The following is a 26,084-nucleotide window of genomic DNA, read 5'->3' on the forward strand; positions in this document are numbered from 1 at the left end:
TAAGTTTGAATAACATTAATTATGATTGGAAGAGAGATTAAGGGTTCAAATAAGTTTACTATATAAATAACATTAATTGTGATTGAATAACAATATAGAAGGGGTGAAGTCTTAGAACAATGTGGTAAGGATTTCTATATACAGTAAAACAAATGTCAAAATTTTCCTATATAAATTACGGCCAAACTTTGAAAACAAAATATCCTTTAATAAACTAAATTTGGATGGTCTTGGTAAATTTTGCACACATGTTCATCAAACCAAAAATTTATCCGGCGTTAGAATGGCTTAAACCAAAAGCTTCGAATGACCTGTTGTTTGATCATAGTAAATGATTGAATGTAGAAGTGGGAATAAAGAAGATGACATTACCCAAATTTCGAAAAGAAGAGAGGGAAAGGTATTGTAAAGCAGTGTGTAATAGTCAAAAAGGTGAAACTAAAATCACGGAATTATTGCTGTAGTCGATTATTATCTGTCTTAAAAAAACACAAACAGACAAACAGCTTTGATGGGTGTGTGTGACAGTGCAAGTGTGCAACTTTTACCTGAATTGTGGTAGAGAGAGAAGCATCCTTGGTTGTTTTGGGTGAAAAACTTGAGATATGTAAACTAAGTTAGCAAAGAAATATATATAAAGATTTTCTATTGACTTTGAAGCTGCATTGCATGGGCATCTACACTATTATGTGTGAAAGCTGGTTGGGGTTTTAGAGCTGTATGTCAGAATAAGTGAAGAAAACACACTCATTATTTGTTGCAGGGCCTGAGTATTAACATCTCCATTTCTAACCGGTTCACCGTTCAAGCATATGCTTGTAGAGAAAACTTGCATATTACTCCACTACAATGTCAGCATTCTTGATGAAGCCATTAATACTGTATTTCTCCCTCGTCACCACCACTTTTCTGCTTCCGTTTCCATTTTCATTTGGTGAGGAATCTCCTTCTCCGCCTTTCTACGACGCGTTCCAGCCATCTCCGGGTAATTCCACTGAATCTTTTCTTTCCATTTCTGGGCTCATATTTCATGGAAGCTACTGCCTGTGCAGATATGTCTCTTGCGCCAAATAACTTGGATGAACAAGATTTAGACTCAACTCTTGTGTTGGCTCCAAGGAGAACTTACAGAAAAGACCCTCTTGACCATTTTCAAATGTACACTGCTGGCTGGAACATCACTAATCGCCATTACTGGGCTGTCAGTCTTTAAACATTTTCATCTATTTTTACAATCTATAAACTCAATAATGTCTGAACCATACTATATGTTGTTAATTTGCAGTCTGTGAGTTACACTGCTGCTCCTTTTTTTGCTATTGCTGCAATCTGGTTCGTTGCCTTTGGGATATGCTCATCTCTCATATGTGTCTGCTACTTTTGCCGTCCAAGGAATCCCTATGGCTATTCTTCATTTGCTTATGCACTCTCTCTCATCTTCCTCCTACTGCTTTCCATAGCTGCAGTGTAATCTCTCTTGATAAATACATCAATTACTGTGAAGCTACTTAGCTAATTAGTGATGGTGCATTTGTCAGAATTGGATGCGTTGTGTTGTACACGGGGCATGAGAAATTCTACAGCAGCACCATAGACACTTTACAGTATGTGGTGAGTCAAGCAGATGACACATCTGATACTCTAAGGAATGTGTCCCAACATCTTGCTGCTGCCAAGCAAACCAATGTTGTTCAAGTTTCTCTGCCTCCTACTCTCCAAACAGACATCGATCATCTTCAGACCATGATCGACACCTCAGCCACAATGCTAACCACTACAACTGAACAAAACTCACGAGACATCAAGAAACTAGTAGATTCAGTGTAAGTGAACGTCTTTCTTTTGTCTCCATCAAGAAACTAATAGACGCTGACACACCATGGGTTGCTGGTTTGCAGGAGACTGGCTCTTATTCTAATCACAGCTGTTATGCTGCTTCTCACACTCGCTGGATTTGGTATATTCATTTTGCATCTGATGAATGAATTTCCTTAGTGTTGCTGTGCTGTAACTCTGTAACTTTCCTTTTTTCAGCATTTTCAATGCTAGGGATGACAGGTCCTGTATACATGTAAGTGCATATTGTTCCACTTACAACCTCTCTTCTTTGTCTCATACGATTCTTTGGGATTTGCTGTTGCAGAGTGGTGATAGCAGGATGGATTCTTGTGAGTGCAACTTTCATTCTCTGTGGCATTTTCCTAATTGTCCACAAGTAAGTTATCTACAACTTTAACTGCCTCAAATAAGCATGTTTGTAATTTAATGGTTGGTGATGGATGACACAGTGTAACAGGAGACAGTTGCAGAGCTATGAATCAGTGGATCCAAAATCCGAATGCTCACACAGCACTAGACGACATCCTGCCCTGTGTCGATCATGACACTGCCCAACAAAGCTTGACTAAAAGCAAGGAAATAACGTCTCAATTAGTGGACTTGATCAACACTGTCATAACCAATGTCTCCAATATCAACTTTGCCTCCAACTTCGTGCAGCTGTACTACAACCAATCCGGCCCTCTTCTCCCAACCCTTTGCAATCCCTTCCATCCCGACCTCTCTGAACGCCCTTGCTCTCCTGGTGAAGTCGATCTCCACAATGCCACTGAGGTACCCTCATGACAGACCAACTCCTCTCCTCCCAAATTGTTTAATTGTATAACTCATCTGCTCTAATGAAGGTGTGGAGTGGCTACGTCTGTCGTGCATCACCCAGTGGTATCTGTCTTACGACAGGACGCTTGAGTCCGAACCTCTACTCTCAGTTTTCTGCAACTGCGGATGTGTGCTGCGGTTTGTACCAGTACAGTCCCTTCCTCATCCAACTCGAAGATTGCAGTTATGCAAGGCAGACATTCATGGACGTAGAGACCAACTACTGTCCAGGGCTCCAGAAATACAGCCAACGGGTGTATGTTGGGCTGGTGATGGTGGCCACTGCAGTGATGCTGTCGCTAGTTTTTTGGGCGATATATGGAAGAGAGAGGCGCCACCGTTGCCACCCCAGGGGCACAGGCACCAAAGGGGATAACCAAAGAGGTTTTGTGTATGCCAAAGATGATGATGGTGATGAGCACAAATAACGATCAAGAAAATGTCTCACTTGAAGATTATTATTCATATGCATCATGAACTTGTTCAACCTCTATACTCTTTTTCTTTTTCTTTTTTTTGTTAAGATGAGAAACTTGTAGTCGTTATTTGTGATGGATTTTGAATTAGTACAAAAAAACCTCTGTGATCGCCCAATGACACATCCACCACATGAGATACATCATACACCAATGACCACACTGAAAGTGTTTCTTAATTCCTGATCAAATCAGAGACATGTATACAATTGAGTTTCCCATTAATGATGCTGAGAAACGAGAGACACCATAGAGACAAATAAATATGATATACCATGTTTGAATTATGGAGGGGACAAATTGAAATCCATGAGTGTATACTAAATGTTACAAGTTACTCAGCAGGACGATAAGGGGTACATCAACTCTTAATGCTGCAATACAGATTACTCCCTGCCAGTGCCAAGTGCCAGTTCTTCTAAATAACTAGCAGCCAGCCAAGCAATGATTTCCACTAAAAACTATACCTTTTTTAGTCACTACTAAATAAGCAGCTCTACAAACCTCAATCAAAAATTCTCTCCCCTGTTGATAATACAAGGAACACTATTGAGTTGAAGATACAGAGCAACCCCGGGATAAGGAAAACTGCTCTCCAGCTCTCCGGACTTGTCAGGTCCAACTGCACAGCCTTAGCAGCTTCCAGAAGTCGACCTGTAAGATCAACACCAACTATGCCGGCTAAGGTACCGGCTGTATTAGAGACCCCCATGACGATTCCTGCATATCTTGGGGCCACATCCATATGGTTAACGGCAAATCCAGCTCTTCCAAGTGCCAACAAACCAAGAGCCACTGATGAACAGAACACAACACCATTAGGCGTTCTAAACCAGGGAAGAGACATCAACGCACATGAAGCCACCATGAATCCCAGTGTGTTTAAAAGCTTTCTTGTTTTAGTTACGGACATGATTCTCCTGGTAATCAAGTGATCTGCCATAATCCCACCAATATTTGAGAACAGAAACATGTTTAGATAAGGCATCATCTTAGAGGAACACATATCTTGAAGACTACGATTGAGGGCTAACTCAAAGTCTGTAGGAAGCCAATTCATGAGTACATAAAGAGCATAGTGGAAAGTAAAATTATTTGCAACTATTGCCCAGACCGGCAAGCTGAGAATTATTCTCTTCCATGGGATTTTCGGCGCTCTCATGGAATGTACCCTATTTTCTACTTTCTCCTTTTGAGTTCCTTTGATCGGAAGCAAGGACTCACCAAAACCAGCAGCCGTGGCCTTTGGATGTTCAGAGCGAGGTGGATCACTGGCATACTTCAACCAAAGTAGAGACCACATGATGCCTAAAGCTGCTTCAACAAGAAATGCTGACTGGGGACCTTTCAGTTGTCTTACAAGGCTTGGGAGGACAAGCATTCCTCCAGCTGAACCAAAATACATTCCCGAAGTTGTGAGAGATACAGATCTGGACCTCTCATGTGGGGGCACCCATTGTGCTAATACAGTGTGAATGGAGGGAAAGATGAACCCCTGGGCCACACCAACAAGCAACCGGGCTACAACCAAAATTACAACTCGATTTGGATCCAGTGTTACAAAAGCACAAGTCAGGGACCACAAAAGAAATGAAAACAAAAGAACACGCCTTCCTCCAACTTTTTGAGCCACCCAACCACCAGGAATTTGTGAACAGGCATAACCATAATAGAATGTCGACAGTATCATGCCCTTGCTCGATTGATCTATTCCTGCCGCATCAGCAGCTGCAGTATATGCAATAGAGAAGCCAGCTCGTTCTATGTAGCACACAGAAGTGCAGATGAAGGTCAAAATAACAGTCACGTAACGTTTTGGGATGTATTTACTCTTCATCCTCTGTTTGTTTCATGAATGGCAAAACAGCCCACTTTATCTTTACAAATGTTTCATCAAAAATCAAAAACCAATTCCAACAAGTCTATGAATCACACAGAAGAAAGCCATCCTACAGAAGAAGAATCCAAACTGAACTTAGAAACTGAATACTAAAAAGAGAAGAGTAACTAAAGAAAAAACAAGCACAGTGAGATGAATAGTGCCATGAAAGCAATGTTATCAATCTCGTATGGCGGCTTATGGCGGTTCGCCTAAAAACCGCCACAGGGATATGGCGTATTAGTATGGCGGATATGGCGGTCAATAATTAAATAAATAAAATAATACTTATATATTTATATATAATTCAGAAATTAGAAAATAATTAAAATATAACATCTAAAACACTTTAAACAATTAATAAAGTATAAAATAAAACTCTAACCTCCATGTTTCTTGCATAATGCCCCATTCCTAAATACAATACACACGCAATGTTGTCAAATGTCGGATATGGCGGTGCTATGGCGTTTCCACCACTGAACGCCATGCCATAGCGTCATGGATTGGCACCGCCATATCCGCGATTTGATAACATTGCATGAAAGTGACATTCTACTTGGAGCCCAACATGGAATGTGCTCTAACCCACCAAGTGGCGAAACAAGCTTGCTGTTTGAGTGTGGTAGGGTTCTTCGCCTGCTACTGAGCTATCTTTGTTATTATAACAAGATTACATGCCTAAAATCCATATCGTGGCCTTCACAGAAATACTGAAGGATATTAAGATGCATCTCTTGTAGTACCTTTTTCTCCTATGTTGCATATTTTGAGGAGAAACAAACAAGGCCTTTCAAGATGCATTTGTCGCAGCTAGAAAAGATTGATCACAGACTGATCACTCCAATGCACAGTTGAACTACATGATTTAAGGCATAAACCTTCAAGAATTGGAGCCCAGATGTTGATTAGATACCGTATGAGAAATCACCCGGGAATTTATGGCACACAATATACTTATAGCAGACAAATATTCAGTATTCTAACTCCATCACACTCACAGAACACATGGTAATAGAAAATAAATTTATCTCTTCAATCTCAAATCAAAAGAAAAGAAGGTTCCTGTCACTGTCATAAAACAAAAAAGTACTCCATCCGAATCTCGAAAAAGAAACACGAGCCAAGAAAAAAAAATCAGCATTAAAGTTAATCTAAGTTAGTTAATTGGTGAGCGGGATAATATTTTTGCTAATGTAATAATTTTATCTTTTCGTTTCTTGTACATACAAATTATCGAATGTATTTAATTTTCTCTTATAAAATATTATTTGATTCTCTATAATACATTTTTTTATTTTTATTATTTCTTGATCACTTGTAAACATTTTAATGCATTTTTAAAATTTCTGCTCATTCTAATCGATTTAATCGATTTAAATTTGTATCTGTTCTACTACTTTTTAAAAGACGACTAAAACTTTGCTTAAATAATTGAAATATTTTTTGCAAAAATAATATATATTGCAAAAGTTGAAATAAATCATCCATAAAATATAAATATATAAGAACTTCCATTTTTATAGTATATAATTAAGTATATTAAAAATATAGATATAAATTGTGATTAAAAGATCAAATGAATTTGAAAGTCTAAATTGATATAACTATTTATCGTACCCCAAATTTAAAATTCTTGATCCGCCACTGGCTGAATGTAGTGTTTATGGTGACGAAGTGAGATTTAGAATGAAAGTGAAAAATAATATTCAAAGCGTTGAAATAAATATTTTGACATCTGAGTCATGGGCCTTCCATTATATCCGGCCTCTATCATCATTGGCCCAACCCACTTAGTATATGACGAGATAGCTTAGGGAGTATTTTTATACGGAACATTTATCGTGACATATGCTTGTGTTCATAGGATTGTATTCAATATCGAACTAATTTTAAAGAACAAACTAGAGACTAAATCTCAGCCATCCGATTTTATAATCTTGTGGATATAATAAATCATCTAAATCTTATTATTTTAATTCCAAAAATTAGATGAAGGGTTGAATTGGAATACAAATACTGCAGCGGTTCGTTTTTTTCCTTAAATCATGCGACACAAATTTGGAATTTATCTTCAGAATCGATCGTCTTCAACCATCGGTCACACCTTCAATTACATCTTCATCGCCAATTCACGCTAGCAATTACATCTCCATCACCAATTCACACGTGCAAGTAGATGAACACGTTTCCATTCCGCGACTGCAATTAACGCACACCATGTCTTTATTTCAGTGCTTGCAATTACATCTCCATCGACTGCAATTCAATATATGCAATTTAGTACCTGTAATTACATTCACCATCTGCAATTTAATCTCCACTGATTTCACGCCTGCAATTACATCTCCATCGTCAATTCATGCTCACGCTCAGTACGCCTGCAAGAAGATGTAATAGCTGTGAACGTGATTCGAAATTCATTAAATTGTCTACGGAATTTGTTGAAGTAGTTGTTTTGTAATTCGAGTAACAGTGGATATTTGTAGTACGTCGCTTCAAAAATGATCTGAGTCTAATATTACTATGAACTGTTAGCAATGAATATTGTGGATTGATATGTGTTTGTTAAGAATTTCGACCATGAACAATAATTTTTTTTGTTCCTACGATTTTTATTTGTAATGAACTGTTTTCTGGAATTAGATGAATTGTTTTCTGCAATTAGATGAATTGTTTTTTATATAAGTTGAACTTTATATGGTTGCGAGTTCTAATATTACTTGTTGTTATATCATTATTGTCTAATTTCATGCTAAAATATCCATAATATGATTATGGAAAATCAGATCTTACAAATCATGAATCAAATTTGAAAAGATTTATTATTTCCTAATTTCATGCTAAAATATCTATATTACAAGTATGAAAAATTAAATCCTCAAATTGTGTCTCATTGTACAAATTTCACCTCGATTGTCCGAAATCCATCAAAGCTAAATTAATCATCTATAAATCGACGAACATCAATGAAAAATTTTGTTTATTCTTGAAGAATAACACATTTTTTCAAATGTGTAGTATATGAACTAAATAATGAACTCAATGAACATTAGAAATAAACTGAATGAATGGTAGTAATGAACCAGTAATAACCTTTTAAAGCATACAGTAATGATAGGAACAAGGTTAACTATCATTGTACCTATCATGAACTAAATAAACGATGGAATGAACTATATTCAAGAAACAATGAACTAAATATTAATATACTCCATATTGAAATACAATAGTAACAATATTTTCCAATATAATATAATAATATACAACGTATATCATAATAATGAATCAAATACACATTTTTCGATTAATCATTTTAAAAGGTGCACAAGTGGTTCATTCAGTTTGAATGTTGAAAACATCGTGCGTAGTTGATTCAATGCAAGTATCTCGTTAGTAGGAACTGATTTGTTTATATAAAGAACAGTTACAATGTTAGTGTTGAACCAAATGCAAGAAATACTACGCAATGAAAGAAAGCAATGCATATTATAAAGTATTAACTTCATCATATAATGTTATAACTTCATCATGTAACGTTGTAACTACATCCAAATAAATGAACAAATTTTAACCCTCTAAAAAAAAGAACCAAATTTTGAATGACTCGAATTTGAAGGAAAGCATTACATCTTATATTGTAACAATTTCATATATTACTTCTATTACTTCATCTTATAATGAAATAACTTCATATACAACATAGCTGCAGATACAATAGAAGCATTGTTGACTACATATCTGTTCACAAATTCAGATAGAATCTGTTCAAAAATTCTGATAAAGCACAATCATCTTTGACTCTTAAATGAAAATAAGAGTATCTAATCAACTTTTTTATCGTTGAAAACATCATACAAGTTAAGTTACAGCAGACCACAAACAGAATTAAGTTACAACAAACCACAAACAAACAGAATCCAGAGCATCATAGAGTCAAAAAAAAATACTTCAGCTAATGTTGAACATACTTCATCTTATAACTTGATAAATTCAGTGACATCAGTCGAAAATACTACATTCAATAAATTCACCCAAGATTGAATGAAAAACAAAAACTTTAATCAACTAAATCAAACAAAAAACTGTGAACAAAATTAAAATTCTAGAATTGGGGATAGCTCACCCGAACGGTTTGGTTCCATCGGGTTTGAGGTGGACCTCGGTTTGGTTTTAGGAGGATGTCCCCATTCAATAAATTCACCCAAGATTTATGCCAAAATCAATTTTACCCTATTTCACTCATATACAAAATGACTAAGCTACCCCTTGGCTGAACTAATTAATTCACAAGATGAAGTACAGAATTAAGATGTAGAAGCTTTAATCTCATCCATTAAATTTAAATCCATTGGCCAATATTTAGTCTCTAGTTCTACATTAAGGAGGTGTTGTGCATATAAGGAGACCCTGTGTTCATATTTTAAGATTAATTATTACTGAAATGGTTTGCTTCGCCACGCTGCATTTTACCATCAGAAACAAAAACCAAAACTGCATACAATTCTTTTCGGGAATATGAATAAAAAAATTCATCCAAAACTGGCCTCACAAAAAACCAGCTCTAAGCAAACATTTCAGAGTCAACTTGCTCAATTTTGGGGAATATTTCTCTCATCCTAGACATGTAGTTGGGAGAACTTGCCTGCAATTCCACAAAGAAAGATTAGATGATGCTTGTTGATTTGAATAAAGAGATTATACAACAAGCACATACACAAGGATTGCACTCAAGATAGATGGTTGTGAGACTCTCCCTGAAACCGGCAGCACCTTCAGCTAGGCTATCCAGCGACGCTATTTGGTTGTCATTAAGCCACAGATCTTCCAACCTGGTGGTAACCAAAAATCAGAAAGGTAACAAAGTGTTGGAATAGAATGGATTGATTTCCACACCTTGTCAAATTGGCAATGTCAGTTATTTCTGTGAGCTTATTTGATGCCACATCCAAGACCCGGAGGTTGACTAGAGTTGATAAGCCTTCCATTTTTGTAATACCATTATGGCTCAGGTACAATTCTTCCAGTGCAGTACATTCCTGCAAATCAGGGCATGTGAATTCATCTCTTCCAAAAAAGAAGTTGAATTTAAGGAGTTTCTGTAAAATGTAGCATTATTAACTCCACGTAGCTACCTCAAGTCCCGCCATGGATGTTAAGCGATTGCTTTGAAGGCTGAGCTTCTTAATGCATTTTAGTCCACAAAGGTCAATGGATCGGATACGATTGCGACCAAGCCATAGCTCAAGCAAGGATGACAAATTTTGTAGGTTCTCCATTACCTGATAACCAGACTCAGTTCATTGGCCAAACGAACCATCTACCTACTGCCAATCAATAATTTAGGCAAATCAAAGAATTAAGTTCATATTTACCAAGCCACTTATATCAGGAACAAAGGGCCCATGTGCTAATAGGAGGACACTAAAATGAACATTGGGATGCATTAATTTGCTGAGTGTTTCAAATTCATGATTCCAATTTATTATACATTCTCACATAAGGATCCAAATTAGATAATTCTAACTAATGGAGCTACACTTATGTGCAGACAATGCATTCTTTTCTAAATGTGAAAAAGACCTAATATAGCACATCCTTAAAGAAATGGACCTAACCCGTAGCCTGTTGGACCCAAGTTCAAGAATTTGCAGCTCATGGAAGTGCTCAATCTCCTCCATCTTTGTCACTTCATTTTTGGACACATACAGTTCCTTGAGTGAGTTTGAAACCTTGGATAACCCACTGAGTGAAGTAATTTCATTAAATGAAACATCAAAGACAAGAAGCATTTTGAATATGGTGACATCTGGAATTCTCTTCATTTGATTATCTCTCAGCACTAGCTCCTGCAGAAGAACAGCACCAAATTCAATATACTCATAAACAGACAAGTTTGTGTGTTTGGATTTTATAAACAAACAAATTCACGGATTATTTTATCCATCATACGGGATTTGAATCAGCATCTATAGTGCAAGAAGACTACCCTGAAATATGAGATAAATCAACCCATATTTTACTCTCCTTCATTTGCACATCCATTCCATGCATGCTTCAGTAGAAACACATTTGCACTTGAGATATTTCTTTCACAAATTCAGGTAGTATATGTTTATTCCGTCAGGAGGATTAAAGAGATCATCTACTTTATCAGTTAGGAGTTAGATAAAGATGACATGCATTGGAGGAAAAGAACGCGTTCTCTGTAAACAATGCATGCCTAAAGCATACAACTCCACTTTCTAATTAAAACTACTCCCACATAAGTAGAATTGGTGGCATTAATGTCATCTCATTTAATCAATGCAAAAATGTACTTACTAGATAAGAAAACTGAGAATATTAGATACATGACACATTTACGCAAGACAATTTCAATGAAATAAATTCATGCTCCACAAGCAAACTTAATTAGATTCATTAGAGCCAATTCTTCACATGAGGATGAAAGACAGGAAGTAATAGATTTCGTTTTATGCGTAATGGTTACTCCTTCTAATATGTACAAAAGACCAATCCCTGATTTTCTCAAGGAATGAAACTAAAACAATACACAATCTCATACCAACAACAGGAGAGGGTAACCTAAAAAGAGACTGAATCAACAGAAGGGGAAAAAAGGAAATGAGTGTACTTGGAGAGCGGAGATGGAATGCCAGGACGACAAGGGGAGGACAGCATCGTCGTTAAGGAGGTTCTGACGCAGAGAAAGCTTCTTCAGATTTGAGAGCTGCGACAGACGGGAGTCTAACGCCGTCAGCCGGTTCGCCGTGAGGTCTACTTCGACGAGTGTGGGCGGCAGGTCGACGGAGTTGAGATCGGGCAGCTGACAACTGCTTAGATCAAGAAGCGTACGCTCGCCGTCGCTTTCGGGTTTCGCCGACGAGTCCATTTTTCGTGATTGATCTCATGCGCTGGAAATTTGTGTTTTCATCTCCATCGGTCACTAATTGTCAAAAGTTGATTCAGACTTGGAAATTAAGAAATTGTCATATTTTTATAAGTACTTTCATTTAGAATAAAATATTAGTGAAATATGGTATTCATTATAAAAAATAATACTGTTCCCCACGTACACATCTTTTCTTTGTTTCCCGGGCCTCTAGTGAGTTACGGACAGAGTTCGAAAATGTCAAATCTTTGATGATTCTGGTTAACTTGACATGAGTTTTAAGAAAGGTGACGAAAAGTGAATGCAAAAAGTAAGTGAAATATGAGTATTAATATATTAATTTTATAATAATATATGAGTGGAATGAGTTAGTACAATATAAGGTCCAATTACTAAACGTACTCTCTCCATCCCTCCATTAGAAGTCTCATTTCTTGGCGGCACAGGTTTTAAGAAATATTAAAAAAAATGGGTGGAAAAAAGTTAGAGGAATATGAGTCTCACTTGTATATAGTAGTACTAGTTTTAAATGAAATGTGAGTGGAATGAGTTAGTGGAATATGCGACCTTATTACCATTTATAGTAAAACTGAACCGGTACTCCTATTCGCGGAAGGACTAAAATGAAAAACCGGAACTCATATTCGCGGACGAAGAGAGTAGTAAAAAGTAAAAGTAAGGGTGTCAATTAATTGGGAACTGACGAAAAAAGAAATTTGTTCCAATTAATGGGGGACCGAGGGAGTAGTAGTACTACAATAAAAGATAAATGTGACAAATAGGGATGGAAAAATTAGTCACAAATTATGGCGGACTGATGAAGTAATTGTTTGGCTGGCGTTCGGTTGTCATGACTAATATCATGAGACTATCCATCTAGGATTAAGTTGTGGGATTATTTTAGTTTGAGGGGGAGGCTATGACTAATTATCATGAGACTATCCATCTAGGATTAAGTTGAAGGGTTCAATCTTATGAACCAAACATAATACATATTTAATCATGAGATTTAATCTTGCCAACCGAACACCCCCTAAATCATGGGATTAGTGTACTATACTTATTTTAGCTGACAATTAAAATTAATTAAAATCAATTTATTTCATATATCTAGTGTTGCCCACGGTTCGGAACCGGACGGTTCCGGTTCGGAACCGCCGGTTCCGGTTTGGTCGAAGGCGGAACCGGAACCGGACCGTGAGGCTATTTCACGGTTCCGGTTCCGGTTCGGAACCGCCGGTTTTTCCGACGGTTTAGGCGGTTCCGGTTCGGAACCGCCGGTTTCGCGATTTGAATTTTTTTTTTTAATTTGAAATTTGGATTTATACAACAATTTGGAACAAGAGTACAAGACAATGTATAATTCTAATAGAAATATGACGAATAAGGAGAAAATGGTATCAATTTTATTGAGTTTGAGTTGTAACGGACAACGATACATTACAATTTACAATACATATGCATCTACAACTACAACTACAAGTATACTACATACAACAATGTAATATAATTTACAAGTGTCGTCGGACTCGGGAACGTAAGAGCATCTCCAGTGGGCGGATGTCCCACTCGGACATCCACTAGGACATCCCGAAAACACCTCCTGCCACGTCACTAGGACTTCACATCCCACTGCCACGTCACTAGGACATCCCCTGCACAATCCGCCCTTCCCATCGCCCTTCCCACTAGGACTTCCCGCAATAAAAAATAATCACAAATTCACAAATAAAACAATTTACGTTTACGGAAATAAAATTTCAACACGAATACGAACGGAAAAAATTATCAACTTCATTAAAAAAACATACATGATTTGAAAAAAAAAATTACATAGTAATAAAACAAAAAAAAGTAATAACATCAACGTCAACCCCTCCGCGTCCAAACCTCTTCGATAATATCGTTCTGAAGTCGAACATGGGCATCTGCTTGCCGCATGTCGGCAAATGCACGCATCCGCTCGACATCTCCATGAGGTACCCCCATATTCACATTCGCGGTGGCCACGCCGTGACTTGGACCTGCACCCGTATCATCTTCATTGGTCCACTGAGTCAGTTCCGCACCTTCATTTTCGACAATCATGTTGTGCATTATGATACATGCGTACATGACATCGCCGATGTTGGGAATATACCACTGCCGTGCAGGACCCTTGACTACCGCCCATCGACTCTGGAGCACACCAAATGCCCGCTCCACATCCTTGCGCGCTGCTTCCTGACGGCTCGCAAAGTATGACTTCTTTTGCCCGAGCGGATGCTTGATTGTCTTCACAAAGACGGGCTAGTTTGGGTATATCCCATCCGCCAAATAGTATCCCATATTGTGCTGGTTGCCGTTGGCGACGAAACTGATGGCGGGACCAACGCCATTGCACTGAGCATTGAACAGGGGCGACGACTGGAGAACGTTGATGTCGTTGTTCGACCCGGCGACTCCGAAATAAGCATGTCATATCCACAGCCGGTAGTCAGCTACAGCTTCAAGGATCATCGTGGGATGCTTGGCTTTGAAGCCGGTAGTGTATATCCCCTTCCAGGCGGCGGGGTAGTTCTTCCACTCCCAATGCATACAATCTATGCTGCCCAACATCCCAGGGAACCCGTGCACCGACCCATGCATATCTATCAGACTCTGGCAGTCTTCGGGGCTCGGACTCCGAAGATACCGCTCACCGAATATCGCTCTCACGCCCGCGCAAAAATTTTGCAGACACTCGACGGCTGTCGACTCGCCAATGTGGAGGTACTCGTCGAACATGTCGGTCGCGCCTCCGTACGCCAGTTGTCTGATTGCGACAGTGCACTTCTGCAAGGGCGTGAGTCCGGGTTTGCCAGCTGCATCCTCCCTGATCCTAAAATACATGTATCTTCTCTCTAAAGCACCCACGATGTGCAGAAACAGCGGACGATGCATTCTAAAGCGTCGCCGGAATAAGGCTTCCCCAAAACGCGGCTGAGGAGCGAAGTAGTCTGCATACAACCGAATATGTGCAGCAATGTGGTCACGGGGTACTGTAGTTCGACGATGGATCGGCCGAGGTACCGCAGCCTGCTGCCGCCGCTGCGCCCTCTGCTGTAGCAGTCTATCTATCGCACCTTCCACAGCGACCTCCAATTCATTCTCACTATCACTGTCACTAGACATTCTAGATAGACTTGAAATTAGAGATGTAGAGAGAGAAACTTGTTAACACAAGTGGTGCGAATGAAATGAAGCTCAACGAGCCGTATATATAGAGTTTTAAAAAAATATATATTTACCGGACGTCCAACCCGGACGTCCGACCCACTCCACAATGGCGGACGTCCGCCCGCCCGTCGCCCGCACGTCTGAGGACACCCGACGTCCTCACGGGACGTCCGTATCCGACCATCGACGCTCCAATGGCGGACGTCCCGGTCGCCCGTCGCGGACGTCCGACCGGACGCCCACCATTGGAGATGCTCTAAATAAAAAAAAAACATGAAATGGGGGGGGGAATTGAAAATGGCTTGAGCTCGCTCAACATAACGAAAAAATCCAAAAAATCCATTTCGGATTTTATTCATAGACGATTATCAATTCATAAAAAGACTAATAACAATGTGTAGAATTTGAGAGATCAGAAGTCGATCTGAACCCGAACATAAATAAAAGTGAAGCCGGTGCACTCAATAAGTTGACAATTGCCATCTGGAGTTTTGGAGATGACGGTTGCCTTGAACAAGGGACTTGTCAAGATTTGGACATGTGAAATTCCCATAGGAGAGTTCGCATGTTACACAGATATGTTTGATAGTGACATCCCATTCTTTTTTCGACTATTGACAAACATCGCCAACGACTACAACCTGCATGATCACTAATTCAGATAGTAGTCTATCATAATTCTCCATTCATTACATTTACATCAATCTATGCGTGTATATATGTCTCAACTCTTAGTACCTTGCTAAACAACGCAAAGGAATACAAGGAAGCAAAGGAATCTTGTGATATTCATCATCTTAGTCCTTAGATTTGCAACCCTCTCATTTAGTACTCCTAGTTATTTCACTTATTTATAGATACTCATATTTTCAATTCGTAACTCCAGGAATTACAAATTTTGTCAATCAACTCCATTAAACATCATGGTCGATATTTTGTAAGTACCTTCATTCAAGAGATATGTTTATACAGTTATACTAGGCATGCACAAACCGACCCGGCCCGGCGGTTAACCGCCGGTTCGGGCCCGCCGGTTCATGAACCGGAACCGGGCCCGGAACCGGCGAGTTGAACCGGCAGAAGGGTTGAAGGGTCGGAAGGGCCGGTTCAGGTTCGACAATATATTGAACCTGAACCGGCGGTTCAAAACCGGCGGTTCGGCGGTTCGAACCGCCGGTTCAAAGGGTTAAATAGTGTTTCGTAGGTTAGGGGTTCGTAGGGTTCGCGTAGGGGTTTAGTATAGTCGTTGGAACCGGCGGTTCGCGGGGTAAACCGCCGGTTTGAGGGGTAAACCGCCGGTTTGTCGGGGTAAACCGCCGGTTCGGGAGCCGGTTTCTGACGGTTCCGGCAACTTTTCAGAGGCTAGGCCGTAGGGTCAGTGTGTAGGCATGCAAAACCGGTCAGAAAACGGAAACCGTGGACAACCCGCCGGTTTAGGGTTGAACCGCCATATGTTTTTGTATATGCAAAAACAATTACATAATTGTATTTGTATATACTCTAGTCGATGAAGTATATTTCTCTATACGGCTAAATGAGGGAAACTTTTGACAATTCTACTATATTTGTTGATTGTTAGACGAAACTCAACATTTAAAGTTGAATTGCTAAAGGTGTCCTTAATTTAGTTATGTAGAAAGATCTTCTTCGCCGGTTAAGAGTATATATATAATACCCTTATACGTTTAAGAACTTCAACATCGTTTCTTGTCATTTGTAATTAGTTCTTCACTAGTAGTCTCATTTGTATTTAAATTTTGTTTAAGACTTCAAGACCGCCATATGTTTTCAATTTGTAATTGTTGTAACTTGTAACGTGTAATTTGTAAACATGCAATTTCAATAAAATTGCAACTTTATCCGTATTTTTTTCAATTTTATTTACTCACATTTCATACAAAAAACAAACTTGAAAAGTGTAATGTAAGTTGATTAAAATTGAAAAGTTGAAAAATGCAAAAAAAAAAAAAACAATTCGTCGAACCGTCGAACCGGCCGGGAACCGGCGGTTCAAGCCGAAAACCGGCGGTTTTGAACCGCCCCGTAACCCGCCGGTTTTTTGAACCGGAACCGGAACCTCCGGGAGCTAGGCGGGCCGGTTCAGGTTCATACATTCCCCGACCCTTGAACCGCCGGTTCATGACCCTGAACCGGCGGTTTTCGACCCTTGTGCATGCATACTATAGGAGAATAAACAAGTCAAATAACACCGAGAATGTACCTACCTACAGTTTGAAGCTTTCATGAAGACTGCAGTGGAATGAATTCAGGACATACAAGCTATCATAACCTCTCCAATGCAACCTTTACCTCATCTCATAACTACTCCATTACACTTCATTTCCCTCCTACTTAGATTGTTCATGTGATTCGGTGCATAGCTTCACACGCAACAACAAAACCAATCATGCATACAATCCAACTTTTCATTTAGTACTAATTAAATACTAATCATCTTTTCTTGTTATGTCTTTGTATTTTCAAAATACTTAGCTCGTAAATAATATTTTTGATTAATTAAATGAAGCGTTAAAATGCTTTTATACCATTTAGGTACACGTACTAATTTTTAACTAATTAAAGGTTTTCCGTAGTACCCAGCTATATAATTGATCACCTTCTTAGCTATGCTATCCTATTAATTAGGAATGAATTAATAACAATTTTTTTAATCTATACTGCCATAAATAGATTCTCAACTCTAACGGCTTTTGCCTAGTTCTCTGCAAACCTCCATATCTTTTTTTGAAGGCATAAAATCCATATCTTGGAGTTATTTTCTCAACTACTTATTTAAATTTTAAACTCCATATCTTTTTGTTGAAGAGATTAACAGGAAAGTCGCCTATATATATAATATGGTTGGGAATTAATTGAAGCTCTTTAGACATGGGAAAATTAAAATTTGGAGTGGCACCAGTCGTATATCCTTCTATATTTCTGATTCTCTTAATTTCATTCCTCAATTTTCACTTTCACTTCCTCTCTTTCTTTCCCACTAATCTTGTTCATCACAAACAGGTACAGCAATACACAGACAGAAATGTTTTGTGTTTGTATATATAAAATATAATATTGGAGAATGAATAATTGGCAGATAAGTATCGAAGAAGAATTAAGCAGAGCTCGAGCAGCCATTCTTGAAGCTGGAAGAAGCCACAGTTACATCTTCAATAATAATCATAAGTATTTCATTCCAAGAGGCTCCATATACAGAAACCCGCATGCTTTCCACCAGTTATTTATTAACTCAATCTCTCTTTTCATTTGCTTTCACTCTTTCTCATGCAAATACACGTGATAATATGTGTGTTATATGTAGGAGCTATGTAGAGATGGAGAAGAGATTCAAAGTATGGGTTTACAGAGAAGGCGAGCCCCCTCTATTCCACCTGGCCCCCTTCAAAAACATCTACTCCACCGAAGGCCACGTCATCGACGAGCTCCACCATAGCACCATGGCAGCGCCCCACCCGGACGACGCCCACGCCTTCCTCCTCCCGGTCTCCGTCACCAACATCGTCCACTACCTCTATCACCCCCACGGCGACTTCCACCCAACCCGCATCGGGAACATCTTGCAGGACTACGTCACCATCTTGGCCAATAAGTATCCTTATTGGAACCGGAGCTCGGGCGCCGACCATTTCTTCGTTTCATGCCATGATTGGGTACTTCCCTTTTCCTATTCAACTCAAGTTTCATTAGAATTTAGAAATACTTGCTTATTGTATTTGATGCAGGGGCCTTATGCCACTGCTCAGAATGCCAAGCTCTTCAAGAACCTCATTCGTGTTCTCTGCAATGCCAACGTCTCCGAAGGGTTCAAGCCAGTGCGAGATGTTACCTTGCCAGAGATAAACGTCCCATCGTCAGCCCTGAACCAGCCGGACCTGAACCACTCCAAGTCCATACTCGGCTTTTTTGCAGGCGGGGCCCACGGTGCCATAAGGGAAGCCCTCCTCTCCCACTGGAAAGACAAAGACAAGGACCTCCAAGTCCACGAGTATCTCCCCAAAAACATCAGCTACTTGGACCTCATGTCGCGGGCCAAGTACTGCCTCTGCCCCAGTGGCTACGAGGTAGCCAGCCCGAGGTTGGTTGAGTCCATGCACGTTGGGTGTGTGCCGGTCATCATCTCGGAGGGCTACCCCCCACCCTTCAGCGACGTTCTTGATTGGAGCACCTTCTCTATCCACATTCCGGCCAGGAGGATACCAGAGATCAAAAATATATTAGAGGGGATAGCAGCAGAGGAGTACGAGGAGAAGCACAAACGGGTGTTGGAGGTCCGTAGGCATTTTGTTATTAATCGGCCGGCAAGGCACTACGATGTCTTGAATATGGTCTTTCATTCTGTTTGGCTAAGGAGGCTTAATGTTAGGCTACATCTTTAGTCTCTCTTTTCCACTTTTTTTTCACATTCACATACTCTGTGCTTAAATCACCGGCGTCCCCTAAAAATGGAAGCGATTGCAGGCTGGTTAGGAAGGTGAAGAATCCTGTGTTGGATTCAAATTAATGATTCACATAATTCATACATGTCGAATACGATTGATAAACATAAACTGGAAGCGTACATGGATTCGGATTCATGATGATGTTCTTGATAATTCGTGAAGTTGGTCTTCCAAGTGTCATTCCAAGTGTCAACGCTTTTTACAGAGAATATATTTTTTGTATTCTGTAACATTAATAGGAATGGGAATCTATCGATGTATTTATAGGTTGTACTTGGGGACCATAACCCCGTATTTAGAGAACGAGTCCCTAACTTCATTATAACTCTAATTTCACCCATAACAAAATTAAAATTATTCAAAGTAGTATCTGCACAATAGTCCTCATACTTTTATAGATGACCGTTTGACCCTATAAGTTATATTAACTTAGTAGATCACGTAATCAGGTCATTCAATACATAATCATAAATATTATACAATATTTAGACGATTATGTTGAACCATATTAAAATGTTCCAACAATCTCCCACTTTGGCCAACATAAAAGTCACCAAATGATTGTACATTACTAAAGTTGCGCGCTTACTATTTATATTAATCATCTTTACCGATCCGGTCTACTAAACATGTTAATATAGAACCAAAGAAGTTTAAGTCACAACACGTATACATGACTAAACTCATCAGTGATCACATATATCAACATATATAGCCACACAAATCAAAATATGAGTGTGCAGCATGAAAATTACATGCTATGTGATCTTGTACATGTCTATTTCCAACTGGTCCTCTGAAACCGTAGTGAGATCAGAAAATACCAAAGCATAATTCAAAGTAACTAAAACCAAAGTAACTAAAGTGTGCACTTAATAATTGAAATTCAATATCATTACATATATGAACATAAACTCCCACTAAACCAAAGTATCACAAGGTCGAACACCCATGTGAAATACATGCTCATGAAAGACCGAAGGCGGTAAACCTTTAGTGAAAGGATCTGCAAGCATGGAAGTCGAACCTAAGTGTTCAATTTGCAATTGTCTACTCTGAATTCTATCCTTAACAGCAAGGAACTTGATATCAATGTGTTTAGACTTCGACGAGCTCCTGTTGTTGTTGGAGTACATGACTGCGGACTTATTGTCACAATATAACTTGAGTGGTCTTTCAATACTATCCACAATTTGCAGTCATTGAATAAAGTTTCACAGCCATACTCCATGTTGTGATGCCTCAAAACAAGCTATGAATTTTGCTTCCATTGTAGAGGTGGCTATCAATGTTTGTTTAACACTTTTCCATGATATAGCCCCTCCGGCGAGCATGAAGACATAACTTGATGTGGATCTACGACTGTCTTGGCATCCCGCGAAATCCGAATCGGAATACCCAATGATCTTAAGCTGATCCGATTTCCTATAAGTGAGCATATAATCCTTTGTTCTTTGCAGATACCGCAAAACACGTTTGACTGCTTTCCAATGATCCATACCGGGATTACTCAAATATCTGTCTATCATGCCTACTATGAACGTAATATCCGGACGCGTGCATACTTGTGCATACATAAGACTTCCCACAACCGATGCATAGGGATGTAATTCCATTTCCTTTCTTTCAAACTCATTTTCGGGGCATTGATTCAAACTGAATTTATCACCTTTAGCCACAGGGGTATCTCCTGGTCTACAATCTTTCATGCCAAATCTTGCCAACACTTTAGCGATGATGCTCTTTTGTGATAATCCAAGTACACCTAGGGAACGATCCCGATGTATTTGGATTCCTAATATAAAAGAAGCATCCCCAAGATCTTTCATTTCGAATTTTCTTGAAAGAAATTTCTTGGTATCACGTAATAAATCTACATCGTTGCAACTTGCAAGCAAGTAGAATGTCGTCGACATATAGAACCAGGAAAATGAATTTGCTCCCACTGAACTTATAGTATATGCATTCATCAACAGGATTTGTCTCAAAACCAAATGAGATGAAAATTTGATGAAATTTAATATACCACTGACGAGACGCTTGTTTAAGACCATAGATGGATTTCTTAAGTTTGCATACCATCTTCTTTGGATCACCAGACACAAAGTTTTCAGGTTGCACCATATAAATCGTTTCTGTAATATCGCCATTAAGAAACGTTGCTTTTACATCCATCTGATGTAGCTCCAAATTAAAATGAGCCACAAGTGCCATGATTATTCTGAATGAATCTTTCGTTGAAACTGGAGAGAACGTCTCGTTAAAATCGATGTCTTCTTTTTGAGTAAAGCCTTTTGCTACAAGACGAGCCTTATATCTTTCCACATTGCCTTGCGAATCCCGTTTGGTCTTAAAAATCCATTTGCAACCAATGGGTTTTGCACCTTCAGGGAATGGGACAAGATCCCAAACGTCATTGTTTTGCATAGACTTAATCTCTTCAATCATGGCATTGATCCACTTTTGAGCATTAGAGCTTTCAATGGTGTGACGGAAAGTGACTGGGTCATCTTCCATCACTCCAATGTCTACCTCATGCTCTTGGAGATATACAATATATTCATCTATAGATATTGCAGGTCTCCTCACTCTAGTGGATCTTCTTTGGCACTACTTCGTCATGTTCTTGAGGAGGTTGAGGTTGTTCTTCATGTTGTTGTTCGGGAGGCGGAATAGGAATTACGAGAGTGTCGGCTTGTTCTGGAATGAAGGGAAGTGAAATTACTTCCTCTTCAAAGACAACATTCTTCATACAATCTTCCCCACAAACTCAACTCCCTCAAAGAACCTTGCATTAATAGTCTAAAAAATGATCTAGTTGTGGGATCATAGAACTTGAAACCCCTTGACCGCTCAGGATAACCTACAAAGTAACAACTTACCGTTTTAGAGTCCAATTTATGTTCGTGTGGCCTATAAGGCCGAGCTTCGCTGGACAACCCAAAACATGTAAATGACCTAAGCTGGGCTTTTTGCCCGTCCACAATTCATAAGGGGTTACGGCAGTTGCTTTAGTAGGTACACGGCTTAGGATGTATGTTGCGGTCTTAAGTGCCTCTCCCCAAAGGGATTCTGGCAAAGTAGAATGACTAATCATGCTTCTAACCATATCCTTGAGGGTTCTATTTTGTCTTTCAGCAACACCATTCATGGTAGGACTACCGGGCATTGTGTACTGGGGAACGATTCCACATTCCTCTAGGAATCTGGAAAAAGGTCATGGACGTTGTTCACCTGAGCCGTCATATCTACCATAGTATTCTCCACCATGGTCAGATCTGACGTTTTTAATTCTTTTGCCAAGTTGATTTTCAACCTCGGCCTTATAACTCTTGAGCGTATCCAGTGCTTGAGATTTTTCACTTATTAGATATAAATAACCATATCTGGAATAATTGTCTATGAACGTAATAAAATATCATTGACCATTCCAAGAAGCAGTAGGGAACGGTCCACAGATATCTATATGGATAAGTTCTAAGACGTCTATAGTCCGATTGGCTTCAAATCTCCTAAGAGTGTCCACAATGGTGGCCCTTGAAGGCCACCAAAGTTGGCTCGGCCACCATTTGTGGCTCTCTTGTGGCCCTCATAAATGGTAAATTAACAAAACTAAATAAAAACAAAGAGGGCCACGAAATGTGGCTCTCTAAAAAAAATAATTTGATTGCCTTTTTAAATGATATTTTTAATTTAAGTTCAATAAATTTTATTAGAATACAATTTATTATATTTATAATTTTAATTAAAATAAAATAATTTGGAATCAAAAAAAAATTCATAACCTAAAAAAAATATTTAACAAGAACTTCGTTGTATTATATTAAAATAGGAAAATTATACTCTGCGGCGCTCCTTCTACGGTTCCAGACCTCTTTAACCATATCAGCATGCAGTGATGTATGCGATATTTGGCTCCGCATATCGGTGTACCGCTGGATCAAGTATTCATTCGTACGTGGTACACCCATCTGCAGGGGCTCCATGGCAGTACCCGAGCTCGAACTAGCACCATCTTCCGGTGTCCATCGCTCTGCAGCAAATCCTTCGTCAGCTATTATCATATTGTGCAATATGATACATGCAGTCATGAAGTCTAATACATCTTTTTCGTGCCATTGTCGAACCGGGCACCGTATGATGGCCCATGGCGCTTAGAGGACACCAAAAGCTCACTAAACATCCTTCCTAGCACCCTCTTGTTTTTTCGCGAAGTAGGTTTGCTTCGGCCCAACGGGTTGTCGGATCGACTTCACAAACACGGGCCAGCGAGGGTATATCCCATCGGCCAAATAGTATCCCATGTTGTACTGCGTGCCGTTGGCCATGAATCTAACTTGCGGACCCTCACCCCGGCTCTCGTCATTGAACAGGTGGGACGAGCGTAGAACGTTGATGTCGTTGTTCGACCCAACGACCCCAAAATACGCATGCCAGATTCACAAGGGATAATCAGCAATGGCTTCCAGGATCATCGTGGGATGTCGGCCTTTGAAACCAGAAGTGAACTGCCCCTTCCAAGCCACCGGGCAGTTCCGCCACTCCCAGTGCATGCAATCGATGCTCCCCAACATCCCTGGAAAATGATGTACCGTCCCGTGCATATCAATTAGTTTCTGGCAATCATCGGCCGTTGGCTTCCGTAGATACTCTCCTTTGAAGATATCATTAATGCCCCTACAAAACTGCCTCAATGTCTGTAGGGCAGTCGTTTCGCCCATCTGTAGGTATTCGTCGAACATGTTGGCGGGCCCGGCATAGGCAAGCTGCCTAATTGCCACCGTACACTTCTGGTGTGTCGACAAGCCGGGTCGGCCGGTGGCATCATATCGCAAGTTGAAGCACTTGAACCGCTGCGCCAAACAGGTCGCTATATGGACGAAGAGATGTTGCGACATTCTGAATCGCCGACGGAAAATTTCTGGCTGATAACGGGCGTTCTCGTTGAAGTAGTCTTCCATCAACCGGCGGTCAGCCCCGGCATGGTCACGGTCGATATACCGCCGATGATAGAACGGCCGAGGGACCGCCACCGCCGCCGCCTCCGCCTCGTCAGCTTCACGTTGCACCGCTGCAACAAGGTTTTGGAACTCCAGATCTACCACTTCTTGGAACTGTTCATCGTCGGAATCCATAATTCAAAAGTTGAATTGAAATAGATTGGAAAGAGTGGTGTTTGAATTGGGGATTGGAAGTGTAAAATGGAGTGGAAAAAAATGGAAATGGAAGTAATATTTATAAAATAATTTTCGAAAATTAAAAAAAAAAATTATATCGCGGCCCAGCCGCGAAACGTTGCCCGCTGCAGTGGAGGGCCGCGGCTCACACGGCTCAGCCGCGTGAAGGCCGCGGCCGCGGCTCTCTCTCAGCTCTCGGCCCTCAGCCGCGTCTCTCGGCTCTCTGCAGTAGGGGGCCGTGCACCGAGCCGCGGGCCGCGGCTCTCCCACTGTGGACACTCTAATGTTTGTTTGTTTCCCCTTAATGCACTCAACACAAACTTGAAAGTCTGTCATATTAGGAATGGTAAGAATTCCATCTGATACAAGTCTTTCTATTCTCCGTTTGGAGATATGACCCAAACGTTTGTGCCAAATTGTAGCATAATTCTCACTCATTAATTTACACTTTGTACCTTGTGAGTTCACATGCAGGACTTCATTAAATGAAGTAATAGTATTAAGCAAATAAAGATTATCACCATAAGAAAGAGAACCGGTGCCAACCAAAGTTGAATTTAGATAAAGACTAAATTTACTATTTCTAAATGAACAAGTATAACCGAATTTGTCCAATACAGAAATAGAAATTAAATTCCGTCTAAATGACGGTACAACAAATGCATGTTCTAAATCCAAATAACAACCAGTTTTTAGTAATAATCTAAATGTGCCTATTGCATCCACTTCAACTTGTTTGCCATCGGCCACATAGATGAATCTTTCAGCATCAATCGGCTTTCGGCACTGGATACAACCCTGCATGGACACACTTATGTGAGTAGTAGCACCAGAATCTAACGGCCAAGTATGTCCAGGTACAAAAGCTAAATTAACTTCTGAACAAACATAAGTGAAAAATGTACCCTTTTTCACGCACCAAGCGTGATATTCTTCACAATCATTCTTCTTGTGTCCATCTTTCTTGCAAAAGAAGCAAACTGAACCTGATCTTTCCTTCTTAAACTGTTTTGCAGATGGACCCGCAACATTTCTGGAGGAATCGGGAAGAATCCTCCTCCCATTAGTGAACTCGGAAAGAATCCTCTTTCCCTTGTCCCTTCCTCATTTACCCATATAGCTTATTGCTAAGTGAGCACTTTCCGTCTTACTTTGATTCAACCTCTCTTCTCTTGAACACAATGAGAAATCAACTCATTCAATGACCATGTATCCTTCACAGTATTGTAACTGACTTTGAAATGATCAAATTGATGAGGAAGAGATATCATAACCAAATGCACTAATTGATCATCACAGATCGTCAAATTAACTGCCGTAAGCTTTGAAGCAGTGTTTGAC

The 26,084-nt window shown here is 39.7% G+C and overlaps 4 protein-coding genes across 5 annotated transcripts; 2 read left to right on the forward strand and 2 right to left on the reverse strand.

Moving 5' to 3' along the window:
• Positions 1–509: 509 nt before the first annotated feature.
• Positions 510–3,359, forward strand: LOC121810890. Its single transcript, XM_042211613.1, has 9 exons — positions 510–985; positions 1,053–1,201; positions 1,286–1,467; positions 1,539–1,823; positions 1,899–1,957; positions 2,035–2,071; positions 2,144–2,215; positions 2,289–2,613; positions 2,685–3,359. The coding sequence occupies exons 1-9, from the start codon at positions 850–852 to the stop codon at positions 3,084–3,086; spliced, it is 1,647 nt and encodes a 548-aa protein (XP_042067547.1). The 5' UTR covers positions 510–849; the 3' UTR covers positions 3,087–3,359.
• A 58-nt stretch (positions 3,360–3,417) lies between these two features.
• On the reverse strand, positions 3,418–5,827 carry LOC121740945 (probable anion transporter 5). Its single transcript, XM_042133608.1, has 2 exons — positions 5,760–5,827; positions 3,418–5,083 (listed from the first exon to the last, which is right to left on the reverse strand). Exon 2 carries the CDS (start codon positions 4,969–4,971, stop codon positions 3,640–3,642), a length of 1,332 nt encoding a protein of 443 aa, XP_041989542.1. The 5' UTR covers positions 4,972–5,083; positions 5,760–5,827; the 3' UTR covers positions 3,418–3,639.
• A 3,601-nt stretch (positions 5,828–9,428) lies between these two features.
• On the reverse strand, positions 9,429–11,979 carry LOC121740784 (protein phosphatase 1 regulatory inhibitor subunit PPP1R7 homolog). The gene is made up of 6 exons (XM_042133402.1): positions 11,651–11,979; positions 10,632–10,862; positions 10,149–10,295; positions 9,910–10,052; positions 9,731–9,845; positions 9,429–9,658 (listed from the first exon to the last, which is right to left on the reverse strand). The coding sequence occupies exons 1-6, from the start codon at positions 11,906–11,908 to the stop codon at positions 9,578–9,580; spliced, it is 975 nt and encodes a 324-aa protein (XP_041989336.1). The 5' UTR covers positions 11,909–11,979; the 3' UTR covers positions 9,429–9,577.
• Positions 11,980–17,778: 5,799 nt separating this feature from the next.
• LOC121811576 (probable glycosyltransferase At5g20260) lies at positions 17,779–19,880 on the forward strand. 2 transcript variants are annotated; one of them, XM_042212441.1, is made up of 4 exons: positions 17,779–18,127; positions 18,204–18,343; positions 18,429–18,777; positions 18,850–19,880. In XM_042212441.1, the coding sequence occupies exons 1-4, from the start codon at positions 17,996–17,998 to the stop codon at positions 19,501–19,503; spliced, it is 1,275 nt and encodes a 424-aa protein (XP_042068375.1). In that variant the 5' UTR covers positions 17,779–17,995; the 3' UTR covers positions 19,504–19,880. The 2 variants fall into 2 exon arrangements, with proteins under 2 accessions (XP_042068375.1, XP_042068376.1); XM_042212442.1 differs by lacking the exon at positions 17,779–18,127 and having other exon boundaries at positions 18,238–18,343; positions 18,440–18,777.
• Positions 19,881–26,084: the final 6,204 nt, after the last annotated feature.

This window comes from Salvia splendens, chromosome 7, assembly GCF_004379255.2.
Source record: "Salvia splendens isolate huo1 chromosome 7, SspV2, whole genome shotgun sequence".
NCBI classification, from domain to species: domain Eukaryota; kingdom Viridiplantae; phylum Streptophyta; class Magnoliopsida; order Lamiales; family Lamiaceae; genus Salvia; species Salvia splendens.